Below are 15,209 nucleotides of genomic sequence, written 5' to 3' on the forward strand. Positions count from 1 at the left end.
GTGATCTCTGTCTGTCAAATAAATAAATAAAATCTTAAAAAAAAAAATCTTAAAAAATAAAATAAAATAAAATCACAAACAACTGAGGGCTGCTGGAGGGGGGAGGGGTGGGGAATGAGGTAACTGGGTGATGGACATTAAGGAGGGCATGTGATGGAATGAACACTTAAGTGTTATGTAAGACTGATGAATCACTAACATCAACCTCTGAAACTAATAATATACTATATGTTAACTGAATTTAAATAAAGATTTAAAAAAAATAAAATCATAAACAAGGGGCACCTGGCTGGCTCAGTCTGGGCAGTACGTGATTCTTGATCTTGGGGTTGTGAGTTCAAGCCCCACACTGGGTATAGAGATTACTTCATGATAAAATCAAATCTTTAAAAATAAATAAATAGGGGCACGTGAGTGGCTCAGTTAAGAGTCTGCCTTTGCCTCAGGTCATGATCCCAGAGTCCTGGAATCAAGCCCCACCCACCTTCAGACTCCCTGCTCAGTGGGGAACTTGCCTCTCCCTCTGCTTGTGCTCTCTTACTCTGTCAAATAAATAAATAAAACTTTAAAATAAATAAATAAATAAATAAACAGAATCACAAACAAGGTAAAGAACCTACCATCATCAACCCTTCTATTCAACATTATAGAGGAAGGCTTAGCCAGTGCGACATGGAAAAGGAAAGTAATAAAATGTGTATGAATTACTTCTCTTCAAACTGCACACAGGTAAGTACATACACTCTTTGATACACATGACTTAACTCACAGAAAACAAAAATTTAAAAATAGCAATATAAACATGTTTCCCGAGTTTGCTTAATATTTGGGCCAGTTGAAACCAAGGGACCTTTTTTACTGTAAAATAAAAATCATATCTGTAAGTGTCTGAAAGACCCTTACCCTATGCAGCTTTTTCAATATTTCTAGGAGAGCCTTAACGTGGTAGTTGTTCTCCGAGCTTTCAGTCCAGTAGTGCAACTGAGCAGTGACGGCTCTTTTAAACATCTGGACTAGCCTGACGAATGCAGATTCCTGCAGGGACGCCCAGTACTCCTCTGAGGAATACAAACATAAACAATTGTTGGCATGTCATTTCTCTTGGCTTTTTAAAGGTAAACAGATTGAACACTGTCAATTCTATCAGTTACAAAAACATATTTGTGATAAAGTTTTTAGTTAACTACAAAGGCAATCAAGAAAGTTCATGAATTTAATGTCCTTGAGAAAAATCCCTTGATATAACAAACACATGAACCTGATCTAATTAATTTGTGGGAAAAAAAAAACCTGACAAGTCACTTTTTTTTTTTTTTTTTGCCCAGATCAAATAGCATGTTGTTTTAAAAACCAGACTTAAGAATTAATTGCAATTGCACAACTTTCTTCTTCTTACTCCCAGCATGAGTTTTGAACTCTTAAAACACTTCTCAGGGTACCTGGCTGACTCAGTAGAGCATGGGACTCTTAATCTCAGGGTTGTGAGTTCAAGCCCCACATTGGGTGTGGAGCCTACTTTCAAGAAAACACCTCCGGGGCTGTCTGGCTAGCTCAACAGAGCATGTGACTCTTAATCTCAGGGTCATGAGTTCAAGCCCCCATGTTGGTCCTAGAGCTTACGAAAAAGAAAGCACACACACACATGCACCTCTCAGCATTGTGAAAAACCAAAAAATGGTTTACACTAGTTTTTCATCACTCACTTACCTAGATTTAATAAAAAACATAAGAAAGAATGGACTTCCTTGGGCTGAATATGCTATTTGTCAAAATAAAAACCTCATTAAAATCTAATCAAGCCCCTAGACCTAACTTCCAATGCACTTGAAGTAGAGAAGGCTGGAAATAATCAGACAAATTTACATGTAGGGAGTTCTACAGGACAACTGACCTAGACTCTTAAAAAAAAGGGGGGGGCTGTAAAATACTTTTATGACAAGTACAGAAATTTGAGTATAGCCTAGATATTATGGAATTATGACTAATTTTATTAGGTGTGATAGTGATTGGTTTAACTCAGGCTCTTAAGAGATGCATGCTGAAATATTATGGGTGAAATGTCATGATGTGTCCAATTTACTTTCAAGTATTTCAGCAAACATGAAATGTAAGCTGCTCATAAAGAACGAAGCACACATGGCAAGAGGTTAACTGTCGTTGACTCTAAGGCAGAGGATATACGGATATTCGTGTACTATTCCTCCAACTTCCATGGAATTTTTCATAATGAAAAGTTGGGAACAAAGGACTTCATGACCAAACCACGTATGTACCATTACAAGAACTCTAAAAAGGTAGCGAAACAACCTATTTTGGATGACTACAATATTTACTACAGCATCTTTACAATGTGCTAAGAATATGAACTAAAAAACAGTAACATAGTTAACAATTATCTAAGTTTTGCTATAACTTTACCAGGTGTGCATTTCCACTGAGAGGATGGTTAAAGTATTTTCAAAATGTAAATCAGCAGTCTTACCTAGAACCCGTAAAGATTGGTCATTCATGGCACAAATAGCCTCTGCAAACGGAACCACCAGGCTCTCCCAGTTGTTATAATCATGCATCATGGGACACTCAGGGAGAAGGAAGAAAATCTCTAAAGCTTCTTGGTGTGGAGAATGAAATGGCAGATTTTTGAGCAGATTATCCCTGAGACATGTGGTTATCTGTGGTCAAAAAGATCAGGGAAAAGACACTCAAAACACAGCAAGAACTAGATGCAATTTGTAATAAAATAAAATCTAGAACCTGGAGTTTCATTCCACCAAGGAACTGGAATAATCATTCAGTCCTAAAACCCATGTTTACATCCCATCTCACATAGCTTCCCAACTACTCAAGGTATAGATACCTGACAAGCGTCATCCCATTTAATTACTGAGAAGCATGAAGGAGGTAGAGAAGAAATCATCTTAAAGTTATACTGGATCAACAAGGAAATCAAAATAGGCAGCCCTCCCAATAACAAATACTACATTCTACCCCCTCATTCCACTATCCTACCTCATTATCTTTAAAGAAAAAGAATGCATAAGAACCCCCAAAAGCAACATGAAGTAACCCCACACGAACAAAAAGCAATAACCCCAGTAACAAAAAATAGCATGGTTTCCTCACAGGATTACCTGCCTCATCACCAACTCTCCACTACAAACTCAATCTTTTAGTCCTTCCAATCTCCATTTACCATTTCCCCAAATCAGAACACAAGCATTCCAAGAAAAATTCAAATGCAATTCTGAATGTTTATGTTAGACGTGCCCAGATAAAAGAAATAATTTGCTTCAAAATCCACTGAGAAGCTGTACTTATTTAGGAGTACTCATTTGTCAAGTATTATGCTAAGTGCTTTACATATGTTAATCAGGTTATAGTTCTTCGAGAACATAGATGGTATTTTACCCCATTTTATAGACAGGAACTCTGTATCTGCTCAAACTCACAGAGGTAAGTGGGAATCTCTTCTGGATCTTTCTGACACCAAAACCCAATCTCTTAATCATTAAATTATGATATGAACTAAATGATGTCTCTAAATGGACAAATTCTTGTAATTATCTATTTCTGTATCAAAACACTATAGCAGGCTCTACTACATGGTTCAGTCTTTGGAGTGAACATATCTGATTACTCTAACACCTCCCGGTAACACACACCCCTCCTACCTCAGTGCTCATCAGCTGCCATATCACCCAACCTCGCAGCCTTCCCCTTAGACCTGCAGAACTACTGTGATCCTCTCACTTCAGCCATCTTGTTCCACACACTTGTGCCTCAGTGTATTTTCCTGCCTGCCAGGAAGGCCCCTCCTGAGGTAGGCACATGGTAAACTCGTACTTCCTCTGGGGACCTTGATTTGATTGCTCTAAGTGGAGATGACCATTCATTGCCCTAGTGATGACTGAATTCATCCAGAAATATTAATTATACACTAACTAGATTCTAAGTGTGGCTTCAGGGAAAGCAGCGGAGCATAAAACACACCCAGTCTTCCCACTAATACCTGCGTGTTCGTGTTTGTCCCTAACTAAGTGTTTTAAAGACTGGGAGCATGTCTCTTATTTTCACCAGGAGTCTGCACCACAGTGCCCTATACAGAGCAAGCATCCAAGAGTCTACTGAATGAAGGAATGAACTGCAAAAGTCTGTGAATCTGTGTCCCAGAAATCTCAAAATAGAAAGAAACATTACAGGTTTTCTTAGCCAACTATCTGGCCTAAATAACGGGAAGACTGCTCTATGATTATGCTGACTGCATATCATACAATATTGTTCTGGCACAACCAAGGTACAATTAGCTTTAGTGAGGAACTGGCCCAAATTCTTCCCTCCACAGATGCAGAAGTGGTATCTTCCTACTAAATGCTGCAGAGTTCTGACAAAGGTATACAATTAGGGATCCATTTTACCTTAACCCCTAACAGGGCCATGGTCCTGCCAAGGTTAACAGAATTAAACTTTCATCTTCCCTCAAGAGAAAGGAGTGTGTGTAAAGAGACCCTGAAGCTCAGATAGAGAATGCTGGTTTTAGAGGATAGAGCAGAACAGGTGAGGCAGGAAGGAAGGAGGGAGAGATGATAGGGAGACTGAGAGATAATGAGAGGTACAGAAACAGAGGCCAAGAGCAAATGAGGAGGAGAGGGGGAGAGGGAGGAGAAAGGAATGGAAAGAGGGGAAATGGGGGACAGGGAGGAAGAAAGAAGGGGAGGAAAGAGGTGAGGAGAGGAAAAGAAAGCACAGTGGAATGGAGGGGAAGGGAGCAGAAGGGAGGAGCAAAGAAAAGGGAGGGGGGAGGGAGGGGAGACGGAAGAGGGGCCCAGGGAGAGAGAAAAGGAACCAGAGTGACACCAGGAAAGAAACAGACTGAGAGAACATAGAAAGTACTACCCCTAGATCAACCAATATTAAGAGAACAGAGAAATAAATAGAGACTACATCAAGAAAGGCTAAACTAATGAAAGAAACATGTTTGGAGCATTTGGCAAAGTGGGAAACCTAAGGACAATAATAACAGTACTGAAACAAAGCAACAATCCCCCAAAGAACATTCTAGAACCTATAGAAAGGAAGTGCAATAGAACGAAACACAGAGAAAAAGAATCCAGATAGTCCCGGGTAAGGAGGATGCTCATAACAGAAAGTGTTCTCATGTCTATACCTATGTTTAAAATAATTATAGATAACACGTCTTTGTGTTCTAGTTTACCAACCTCAACAAATCTTTCAGTCATCTTCCTTATAGCCTGAGTTGACAAAATTCCCTCCAGAGAGTGTGTACATCTATGTACAGATTGTGTATGTGTGTCTGTGTGTGTATGTGTGTGTATGCTGTTTGTGGGTACAGATGAACCCCCAAAACTACTTGTCATCCATGGGATTACCAGAGCAACCAATTTGCCCCAAAGGGACCAACTCCTGAACGCTGTGTGACTTTCACCAGATCTGGATATGCTACAGGGTCTGAGACTCTCCTGAAACAAAGTATTTCTTCTCAAATTTTGAATTGTCAAAAAAAAAAAAAAAAAGATGTTTTAATGTATTTTCTTTTTCTATATAAGAATCTAAAGAATACCACCGTGGTAGCAATCCAGTCCTTCTGGGTTAACTCTTTAAAGGCACTTCTTGCTTTATTTAAGTCCAAGTGAATAAGCATCGTTTCTGCAGATTTTCTATAGAAGGAAGATAAAATTTAAAAGTACATGGAGAGTAAATGGAATAGGACACTTCAAAATTATAGATTTCATCAGACTATTTATCCAGATGAAGCTCTTCTTCTAAATCTTATTTCATTTCAACAAAATTACTTTTTCCCTCAACTTTATAATAAAGAAATTAGGCTAAACACAAATTCAATTGAGAATGTCACTGACCACTTATGATTATTTCTAAAAGATTAAAAAAAATAAAGCCCACATTAATATACATACTATCCAAGTTTAGTTCTGATACGATCTTATATTAAATATTTATTTATTTATTTTAAAGATTTTATTCATTTATTTGACAGACAGCGATCACAAGTAGGCAGAAAGGCAGGGAGAGAGAGAGGGGGAAGCAGGATACCTGCTGAGCAGAGAGCCCGATAAGGGGCTCTATTCCAGGACCCTGAGAAAATGACATGAGCAGAAGGCAAAGCCTTAACCCACTGAGTCACCACATTAAATATTTATCTTTTTTAAAAAGCCACACTACACACTCAAAAAAATAGAGGTTTTTCTGCCCACTTCTGAAGAAAAATAACCATGTCTCCCACTTACCTGAACTGAAAGTCAGGATCAAAAAAAGGGGCTTCAGGGACGCCTGGGTGGCATAGTTGGTTAAGCCCTGACTCGGTTTCGTCTCAAGTCGTACATGATTGAGCCCCACCTTGGGCTCCACACTCAGCATGGAGCTACGTAAGATTCTCTCTCTGGCTCCCTTGCCCCCCTCACTAGTACTCACTCTCTCTCTCTCTCCCCCTCTCAAATAAATAAATAAATACATCTTTTTAAAAAGATGAGGGAGGGTTCAGAAGCAGTAAATTCTTAGTGTTGCAACAGAAAATAACTAATGAGGGACACCTGGGTGGCTCAGTCGGTTAAGCATCTGCCTTTGGCTCAGGTCATGATCCTAGGATCCTGGGATCAGGCACTGGACTCCCTGCATAGCAGGGAGCCTGCTTCTCCCTCTCTCCCTGGCTCATGCCTTCTCTCTCTCTCTCAAATAAATAAAATCTTTAAAAAAAAAACTTAACTTGTGAATTACATTTATTCTCTATATGCTTATGTTCAATGTCTTAGAAATAGACACACTATAAAATAATACAAATATTTCGTGTCTCAGAATAGAAAATATTCTTAAGATAAACGTCATATAAATATTTAGGAAAAGAGATACTAAGTAGTTCTTTCATTTAAAAATTCAAAGAAATCTTAACACCTTCTAATGGGAAATAGTTAAATAAAGTAATGGTTAAATAAATAAATAAAGTATGTCCTTCCCATGGAATAGCATGCAGCCATTACAATGACATCAAAGAAAACTACTGAATAATATGAACTGAATAAAATAAAAAATGGACAAATACATTAAGTATAAAGTAATATATAAAAGAAAATAATCACATTTTTAGTAAAAAAATAAATTTGCACAAAAAAAGATATATGCACAAAAGCTAGTCCTCTTAAGTAGTGGATTACGGGTATTTTCATTTTTTTCGGTCACAGGTCTTTATTTTTTACATTTTCTACAGTGTGCATGTATTTGCTTTCATTAAAAACAGTTAATTTTTAGGGGTGCCTGGGTGGCTCAGTCAGTTAGGCATCCAACTCTTGATTTCTGCTCAGGTCATGATTTCAGGGTTGTGAGATCAAGCCCCGTATCTCGCTCCATGGTCAGTGGGGAGCCTGCTTGAGATTCTCCTTCCCTCTCCCTCTTGCCTCCTCCCCCACACCCCACACACACGTGTGTGTGCATGCTGTCTCTCTCTCTCATAAATAGAAATAAAAATTTTTTTAGAATCTTTAAAGAGATAAACACAGAGTGAATTATTTTAACCTCATGCCATTTTATAATCTTTCATTTTTTTATTGAAAGAACTGACATCACATTATATTAGTTCCAGGTGTGCACAACATAATGAATTGATGTACGTATATAGTGCAAAATAATTACCACTTAGGTCTAGTTAACATCTATCATCACATATAGTTACAATTTTTTCCCTTTTTTATAAAGATTTTATTTATTTATTTGAGAGGGGGAGAGAGAGAGAGGAAGAGCACAAGAGCATGGGGACAGAGAAGCAGATTCCCCACTAAGCAGAGGGCCTGATGAGGGGCTTGATCCCAGGACCCCAAGATCATGACCTGAGCCAAAAGCAGATTCTTAACCAACTGAGCCACCCAGATGCCCCCAACTTTTCTTTTTATAATGAGTATGATCAAGATCTACTATCTTAGCAACTTTCAAATATACATTATTCACTAAGTCACCACGCAGTATTTTTTAACAGGATCTTAAACTTTATAAATATATTAAATATATTACCTTTCCCTTAAAAAACTTCCAGTCAGACAAGCAGGAGATGAAAATATCTCTCTGATTTCCCTATATGAGCAATAAGATGGTGGTTAAAACACATCATACTGTATGTCTCCTTATAGCGTGAGACATGATAAATAACATATCTCCTAACCATCCTTCAGACTTCTCCGTCTCTGATTTGTTTGCATGTTGCCTTGGGCATCTAAAAGTCTATTCATTTTCCCAATCTCAAAACTTCGTGACAAATGTGAGTAATAAAAAGGTATGTAGTCAGAGAAGCCACAAGGAAAGAGGAAAAGGACTGACCTAGGGTTAATTCCTTGAATAAGTAAGACATCCCCATCCCACCCAGCTCTCCAAACCCTATTTATTTCTGCTGCACTTAAGTGGAACAGAAAAAAATTACCAGAAATTAAATGAGAGGATGGGGGTGAGGAGGGTAGGCTCAGTTCCATCTTGGAAGTAATAGCACAAGTAGCTTTTTTTTTTTAATTATTTAAGTACAGCTGACATAGAGTGTCACCTCAGTTTCAGGAGTACAACAGTGTTCCAACAATTCCACACATCACTCAGCGCTCAGCAAGTTGAGTGCAGTCACCAGCACAATTCTTGATCATCTATGCAGACTACAGTGCAGCTATTTCATACAACTACTTTACAAAATTAGGAAACCATGCCTAAAAATATCTCTAAAAGGAAACGCTTGTAGAAGCAAATATAATCTTGAGAAATGGTAGGAATTGTATGGCTTTGAGCAAGACTGCCCACACTGTCCAGCTGTGAAGAGGTCCACAGACAAATGGTTCTAAGGCCAAAGAGGGCTGAGAAATGGCTTAAGGGTATCTCCTACTAAGAACAGTCACAATATAGGCAAACATACCAGAGACCCAGAGAGTCCTCCAGTCAAAAAAGCTGCCCTCACAGAGCTTACACATTAGCTGTGGTTTTTAATGTGTCAACTTGGTTCGGCTATAGTACCCAAATATCTGGCTAAACACCAATCCAGATGTTGCCGTGAAGATACTTTTTAGAGGAGATTCACATACAAATCAACAGACTCTGAGTAAAGCAGATAACCCTCCATAATGTGGGTGCCTCATCCTACATCCAAGGCCTGAAGAGAAAAAGGTTCCCAGGCATGGAGACTTCTGCCTCCAGACCCAAGCTGCAGTACTAACTCCTCCCTGGGTCTCCAGCTGGCTGGCCTGCACTGCCTATTTTGCACTTGTCAGTTCCAACAACTGCATATAAGCCGACTCCTTAAAAATAAATCCCTGTCTACACACACACACACTCACACGCGCACAAAATCTATTCCTTCTTCCTCTGGCTGATGGACACCGTGGACCACAGAACCTCGTATCTCTGAACTGTCCAGAACCAGTTACGGGGGGGAAAGGCTACTTTACAGAACTCTATGAGCAGAGAAACACAGGGGCGGTACCTTTTTGTGTTTTGCCACTGTTTAGTCCCCACATCAGCAATCCACCTCTTTATGGTCCCTTCGTTCAACGTAGGAATTTTCCTCCTCAGATTAACATAGGGATTCTGTAAAAAAACAAGTAAAACACAGCAATTTAGACACCACAAAAATAGGTATCCAACTTTTAGGCACATTCCAAGGATACAGGGTAATACTGACTTTTAAATACGGAGGATAGAGCTGTGAGAAATCCTTAAGTAAGATTTTACCAAGAAGTAATCAATCATTTGCCTGGTTGTCAACTTCTTGCCCAAGGGGCTTAAATCCAAGGTAAATTTCTCTGAGTGCTCCAACACTCAGCACTTCCAACAGGAATAATCAGATTAAAATGAGCACCACACAGCCGGAGGGGGGGGGGGAGCGGAATGGATCCTTTGTGTAGGAGTGGGAGGAACTTGGTTGGCCTCAGCAAAGCAGTGGGAGGGGGTTATCAACTCGGGATTCACAGGCTATGAACCTAGCGTCTTTTTTACTCCAGGCCAGCAAAATGTTAGAATGTCAACGTGATGGCTTGCTAGGATACCGACCAAGCTGCTGGCAGGGCCAAGGAAAGATCTAAAGAAATCTGATTTGACATTTACCAGAGACAAATCTCCTGATTCCTGTAAGTCAATACTTACATAGTTTTTTTTGACAATAAAGGATCCATAATGTTTAGCTATTCCCTAAAGATCAGCTTAGAAACTAGATGATTTTGGAATTCACCATACCTGGATACTGAAACCCTTCAGTTCGCTTAATATACCAAGTTATATAAAACATCTAGAGATCTGGGGCACCTGGGTGGCTCAGTGGGTTAAGCCTCTGCTCTGCCTTCAGCTCAGGTCATGATCTCAGGGTCATGGGATCAAGTCCCACATCAGGCTGTCTGCTTGGCAGGGAGCCTGCTTCCCCTCTCTCTCTGCCTGTCTCTCTGCTACTTGTGATCTCTCTCTCTCTCTCTGTCAAAAAAACAAAACAAAACAAAAAAAACCTTAAAAACATCTAGAGATCTATTTTTACCTTTTTTCCCATCCAGAGCAAAATGCTTTGATTCCCTCCAGCAATCATTATTAACTCCTTTTCTGAAGTTCGGCTTTCTGAAAGGGAGACACAGAAAGTAAGAGTGTAGAAAGTGACCGGCATGAACAGGCACACTCAATTTAAATCATTTCAGATTCCTCTTAAACTTGGTCCTTTTCCCTTAATGACACAAGGCCTCAGCACATTTCCCACTCATGAAGCAGAAATATACATTTCCTTCAGAGTAAGGCTAGTTGGCAAAAACAGATGATCTGCAAGGCTGACAGATGACATCAGTTTGACATATATAATTAATGTAAGTGCTTATATATAAAATAGTCGAATCAGTATTTGATTAGTTAGCTGATCCCTGGTTAAATTCAGCCCTCATTACCAAAAGCCATATTCTACAAATCAAGACTTAGCCAGTAACTACTGGCTGTAAAGAATATAAATTAAGTAATTCAAAAGTCTAAGTGATTATAAGAAATCAAATATATGAGGGGTGGTGGCTCAGTGGGTTAAAGCCTCTGCCTTCAGCTCAGGTCATGATCCCAGGGTCCTGGAATGGAGCCCTGCATCAGGCTCTCTGCTCAGCAGGGAGCCTGCTTTCCCCTCCCTCTCTGCCTGCCTCTCAGCCTATTTGTGATCTCTGTCTGTCAAATAAATAAATAAAATCTTAAAAAAAAAAAAGAAGAAGAAGAAGAAATTAAGTATATGAACTGCTCAAAGAAAACATCCTACTGTTTATTTTCCCAAAAGAACTTAAGAGAATTCTGGTACCTTGGATCACCACTAAGGTTTTAGAATTAAGTAACCAAAGTACTCTGATGCAGTTTCTATAGCAGAGTGTTTCGAGCTCCGTGTGGCTCAGGCCATGGTTCAAATCCAGCCAAAGCACTGACTGGCTTTAAGAACTGGCTAACCCTTTAACCTCCAAGGCTCTGTACCCTCCAGTAAGATAAGCCTGAGAGCACACATCTCCCAGAACTGTTAAAGGACAGGTGAGATAACACACATAAGGGATAAGCACAGTTACAGTGCCTGGCATATGACAGCTTCTCATTCATGATTCTTGGGGCTTTACATGATTGAGTCAGTTATCAGGTAAGAAAACCAATCACCACGGAATTAATAGGTCTCCTACAACATATGCCTCTGAATCCATATAATCTATTTTATGTTCTATCATTTTAGGTCCACATTAATCTTATTAATCTGAAGGAATAAGAGAAAACCAATGGTTATTTTTACTTCATTAATTATACCAAATATTTTAAGCTCTTTACATGTAAAAAAATGAAACCGATGTTTAGAGAAACTTCCTTCATAGTCATACATTTTTTTTGTCACATTACACACAGAAAAGTCAGTTTCTTGAGTGCAGTATTTAAGCCAAATCCTGTGTTCCTACAAAATTTACCAAATTTGAGTTCTTCATTTGATGGCAATTTCATGGGAAGTGGTATCAGCTGATTATGTGTTCCACCGTTTCCCAGTTGTCCTTCTTTTCCAGAACCAAAAGAAAAGACCTTCCCCAAATCAGAAACATAGGCAAGTGTGTGCCGCCTATTAAATAAAAGCACAGATGGTCAATTCTCAATTATCTACAATGAAGAGAGTACACAGCAACACGTAAACTGCTGAAATTAGGTCACCCAGCGAGTGAAACTAGTTAACCAACTTCCAATGGACGAAATTAGCAATATGGAAACTAAAATAGCATTCATGTGTGGCTCAGATGATTTTGGAATCCCTAATGTCCACTCAAGGCCACAATGCTGGGCCTTGGGAAAAGGCATTCCCTGGACAGGAACAAGCAGCTGCCCTTGCTTGCTACTCCTTTTTCAAAACTTGACTTGAGAGTCACCATCTCTTGGAAGCCATCTTTGAGTGCCCCCTCTCCCCATCCTAGAAAATTTCGGAATCAGGTGAACCTTTCTGAGCTCCATTTCCCAAAGACCTTTACCTTAATAATGACTCCCTTACTGATATGATCCTAGGCCTCTCCCACTCTAGAATGTGTTAAGAAAAGAATTTGGCCTTTGTCCTCAGTTCCTGGGAGGTAACCTCTAAACCCTTAGAATTTCCCAAGTGATAGGAGGGTCTTTGTTATTCATGGGAAGATCCTGAGATCACACCCAGGTGGCTTGGGAAGGGCCCCTCTGGCTTCACTGAAGCCCAACCTACCGGGAGGGAGAGGCCGGAATTTGAGCTCACTGCTGCAGGCAATGATTCAATCAACCGGACTAAGCAACGAAGCCACAGTAACAACTCTGGACTTGGGTTGAGCTTCCCTGGATGACAATACTATACACATCATCATGTATTGGGCTGGGAGAAGGGAATATCATTCTGTCCATGATTCTATGATGACTGGAGAGTGGAAGACTCCTCCTGGACTCTGTTCTAGACATCCCTTCCTTTGGTTCTAATTTGTATCCATTTCTTATAATAAATGTGAATATGGCTTTAATAACTTTCAGTAAGTTCTGAGCATCTTTCTAGTGAATTCTCTTGTGTTAGTAGGGGAACTGTCCCCCTGGTGTGTATTAAGATATCTCTAACATGAGACTCCTCTTCTAACACATGCTACTTAAAGAAATGAGTGTTCTGAAAAATCCAAAGTGGTGAAAATGTCCCCTTGAATGCAACGAATCATACCATCCCAGTAATCTGGTCTACTTTAATAATATCCATTTATGTAATCTTACTCCAGGATCATAAAAGAATAGGTCTATGGACTGAAAGGTACATACACAAGTTTTTTTTACACAAAGGATTTTGGTAGACACATGAACCCAATATTCAGATACAGCCTGAATTTGCTTGTGTTTAATAAGGAAAGACTTGCCCAAAAGAAGAGTAACTGACTGAAAAGACTTCTTAACCTTACCACAAACACCAAAATCCCACTGGTTAGAAGTGAATGATCTTCAAGGAATAACTAAATAAGCCAAGGAGTTTGAGCAAATTTTTCTACTTTTATAAACAACAACAACAAAAAAAGCTGAAAAAATCAAACTTATCAGAATATTCTACTCAAACTACCACTGACTTTGTCTTCTCCTCTACTGTGATCACTCTGAAAAATAACAGTAACTTAGGCTGGCCTCTAAAGGGTTGTGAGAAAGACATCAATGAATAATCCTTTGTGATTCATGTTTATTCTCTCCCAAGTAAATGACATATTTTTCTTAAAGGTGAAAGTCTGCCTGAGCAGTTACAAAGATATTTCACTAAAGGGGCAACAGAAAGTGAATAATTTTCTCATTAATAAAAATTAATGCAGGTTATGCCTGGCTGCCTCAGTCTGAGAAGTATACAACTCTTGATCTCAGAGTCGTGAGTTCTAGCCCCACACTGGGTTTAAAGATTATTTAAATATTAAAAAAAAAAAAAGACAATGAAAACAAATATATATGCTAAATAAAAATTATTATCTAATAACATAAATTAAGCATCTTCACCCACGTGAAAATATTTGATATGTTTATCTCAATTAAAAAAAATGACAAAGTTTTATTAAACTACCTATCTAAATTTATCATAATGATCTCACCAATCTTCATGGACACTTGACAACTTACCTTCCACATGCTACCTGGGTCACTCTAATTCCACAGAGCTCAGTCACCAAACGGGGTCTTAACTCATTCTGTGTGGAATTGTGACCGAGTTGCCCGTATTTTCCAGCACCAAAAGTAAATACCTGCCCATCCTAAAGAAAAAAAAGTATCAGATTCTAGAAAAATACAACAGTAAGTAATATTACTTAATAATAAAATATTACTGATATCACTGCATAATTAACAAAAGGGCTATTCACTGATGCCTCATTGATGCCTCACTCAGGGGAACCTGGGTAGCTCAGTCGGTTAAGCATCTGACTCTTGATTTCAGCTCAGGGTCATGATATCAAGCCCTGCATTGAGCCCTACACTCAGGAGGAGTCTGCTTTTCTCCCTCTCTCTCTGCCCCTCCCCACCCTGCTCATGTGCACACTCTAAAATAATTAAGGAAATCTTAAAAAAAAAAAAAAAAGACCATCAAAGCAAAGCCCCAAATTATCAGGAGGACAATCCTACATGTGAGAAGTGACCCCTTTTTCCAGGGAAATACTAAGTGCCCAAATCCAGGTGTTTTGTGCTTTTCCCACACAAAGTTCTTCCAGAATTACCATTGGAGAGACAAGGATACACGCACCTCTGTGAGCAGGGCAGTGTGAGAGCCACCACAAGCAAGAAATTCAACTTTCTGACTGTCCAGTGCTTCAATGAGGGAAGGAAATTCTTCACCTATGCAAGAAAAAGAAGCTGAAGTGATCAAAAGAGAACGCTGATTTGCACCCTGGAGTTCCGTGCTACTAGGAACATACCTGCACTGTCTCTCAGCTGGTGGTCACAGTTCCTAACACCTTCTGACAAGAAAGCCCACAATGTTGGTACACTTATTCTGGCCTAAAACTGGGGGTGAGGCAGTGGTCAAAGGGCCACACACAGGAGAACACATACGTGAAAGTGTCAAGCCACTTCCCAGAACCCACTCCTGTCAGCCTAACTTGATTAACTTCAATTGCAGCATATCTGGTATTTCCAATTCCCATCTAAAATTTAATGAACATAAAGATTCTCTTTTTTTTTCTTTTAAATTCTCTACTACAGTGTTCCTGTCCTATACTACCTCTCCTTTC

The 15,209-nt window shown here is 39.3% G+C and overlaps 1 protein-coding gene across 2 annotated transcripts in view; it reads right to left on the reverse strand.

Moving 5' to 3' along the window:
* Positions 1 to 15,209, reverse strand: part of HERC5 (HECT and RLD domain containing E3 ubiquitin protein ligase 5) — a 42,263-nt gene that overhangs the window by 18,862 nt on the left and 8,192 nt on the right. For both annotated transcript variants that reach the window (XM_032861851.1, XM_032861843.1), the window contains exons 5-13: positions 14,723 to 14,814; positions 14,107 to 14,237; positions 11,940 to 12,085; positions 10,517 to 10,593; positions 9,476 to 9,579; positions 8,035 to 8,094; positions 5,582 to 5,675; positions 2,483 to 2,672; positions 904 to 1,058 (exon numbers count right to left, since the gene is read on the reverse strand). In XM_032861851.1, the coding sequence (XP_032717742.1) occupies positions 904 to 1,058; positions 2,483 to 2,672; positions 5,582 to 5,675; positions 8,035 to 8,094; positions 9,476 to 9,579; positions 10,517 to 10,593; positions 11,940 to 12,085; positions 14,107 to 14,237; positions 14,723 to 14,814 (1,049 nt within the window). The remainder of the gene's footprint in view (positions 1 to 903; positions 1,059 to 2,482; positions 2,673 to 5,581; positions 5,676 to 8,034; positions 8,095 to 9,475; positions 9,580 to 10,516; positions 10,594 to 11,939; positions 12,086 to 14,106; positions 14,238 to 14,722; positions 14,815 to 15,209) is intronic.

This window comes from Lontra canadensis, unplaced genomic scaffold, assembly GCF_010015895.1.
Source record: "Lontra canadensis isolate GAN:19392208 unplaced genomic scaffold, GSC_riverotter_1.0 scaffold1, whole genome shotgun sequence".
NCBI lineage: Eukaryota > Metazoa > Chordata > Mammalia > Carnivora > Mustelidae > Lontra > Lontra canadensis.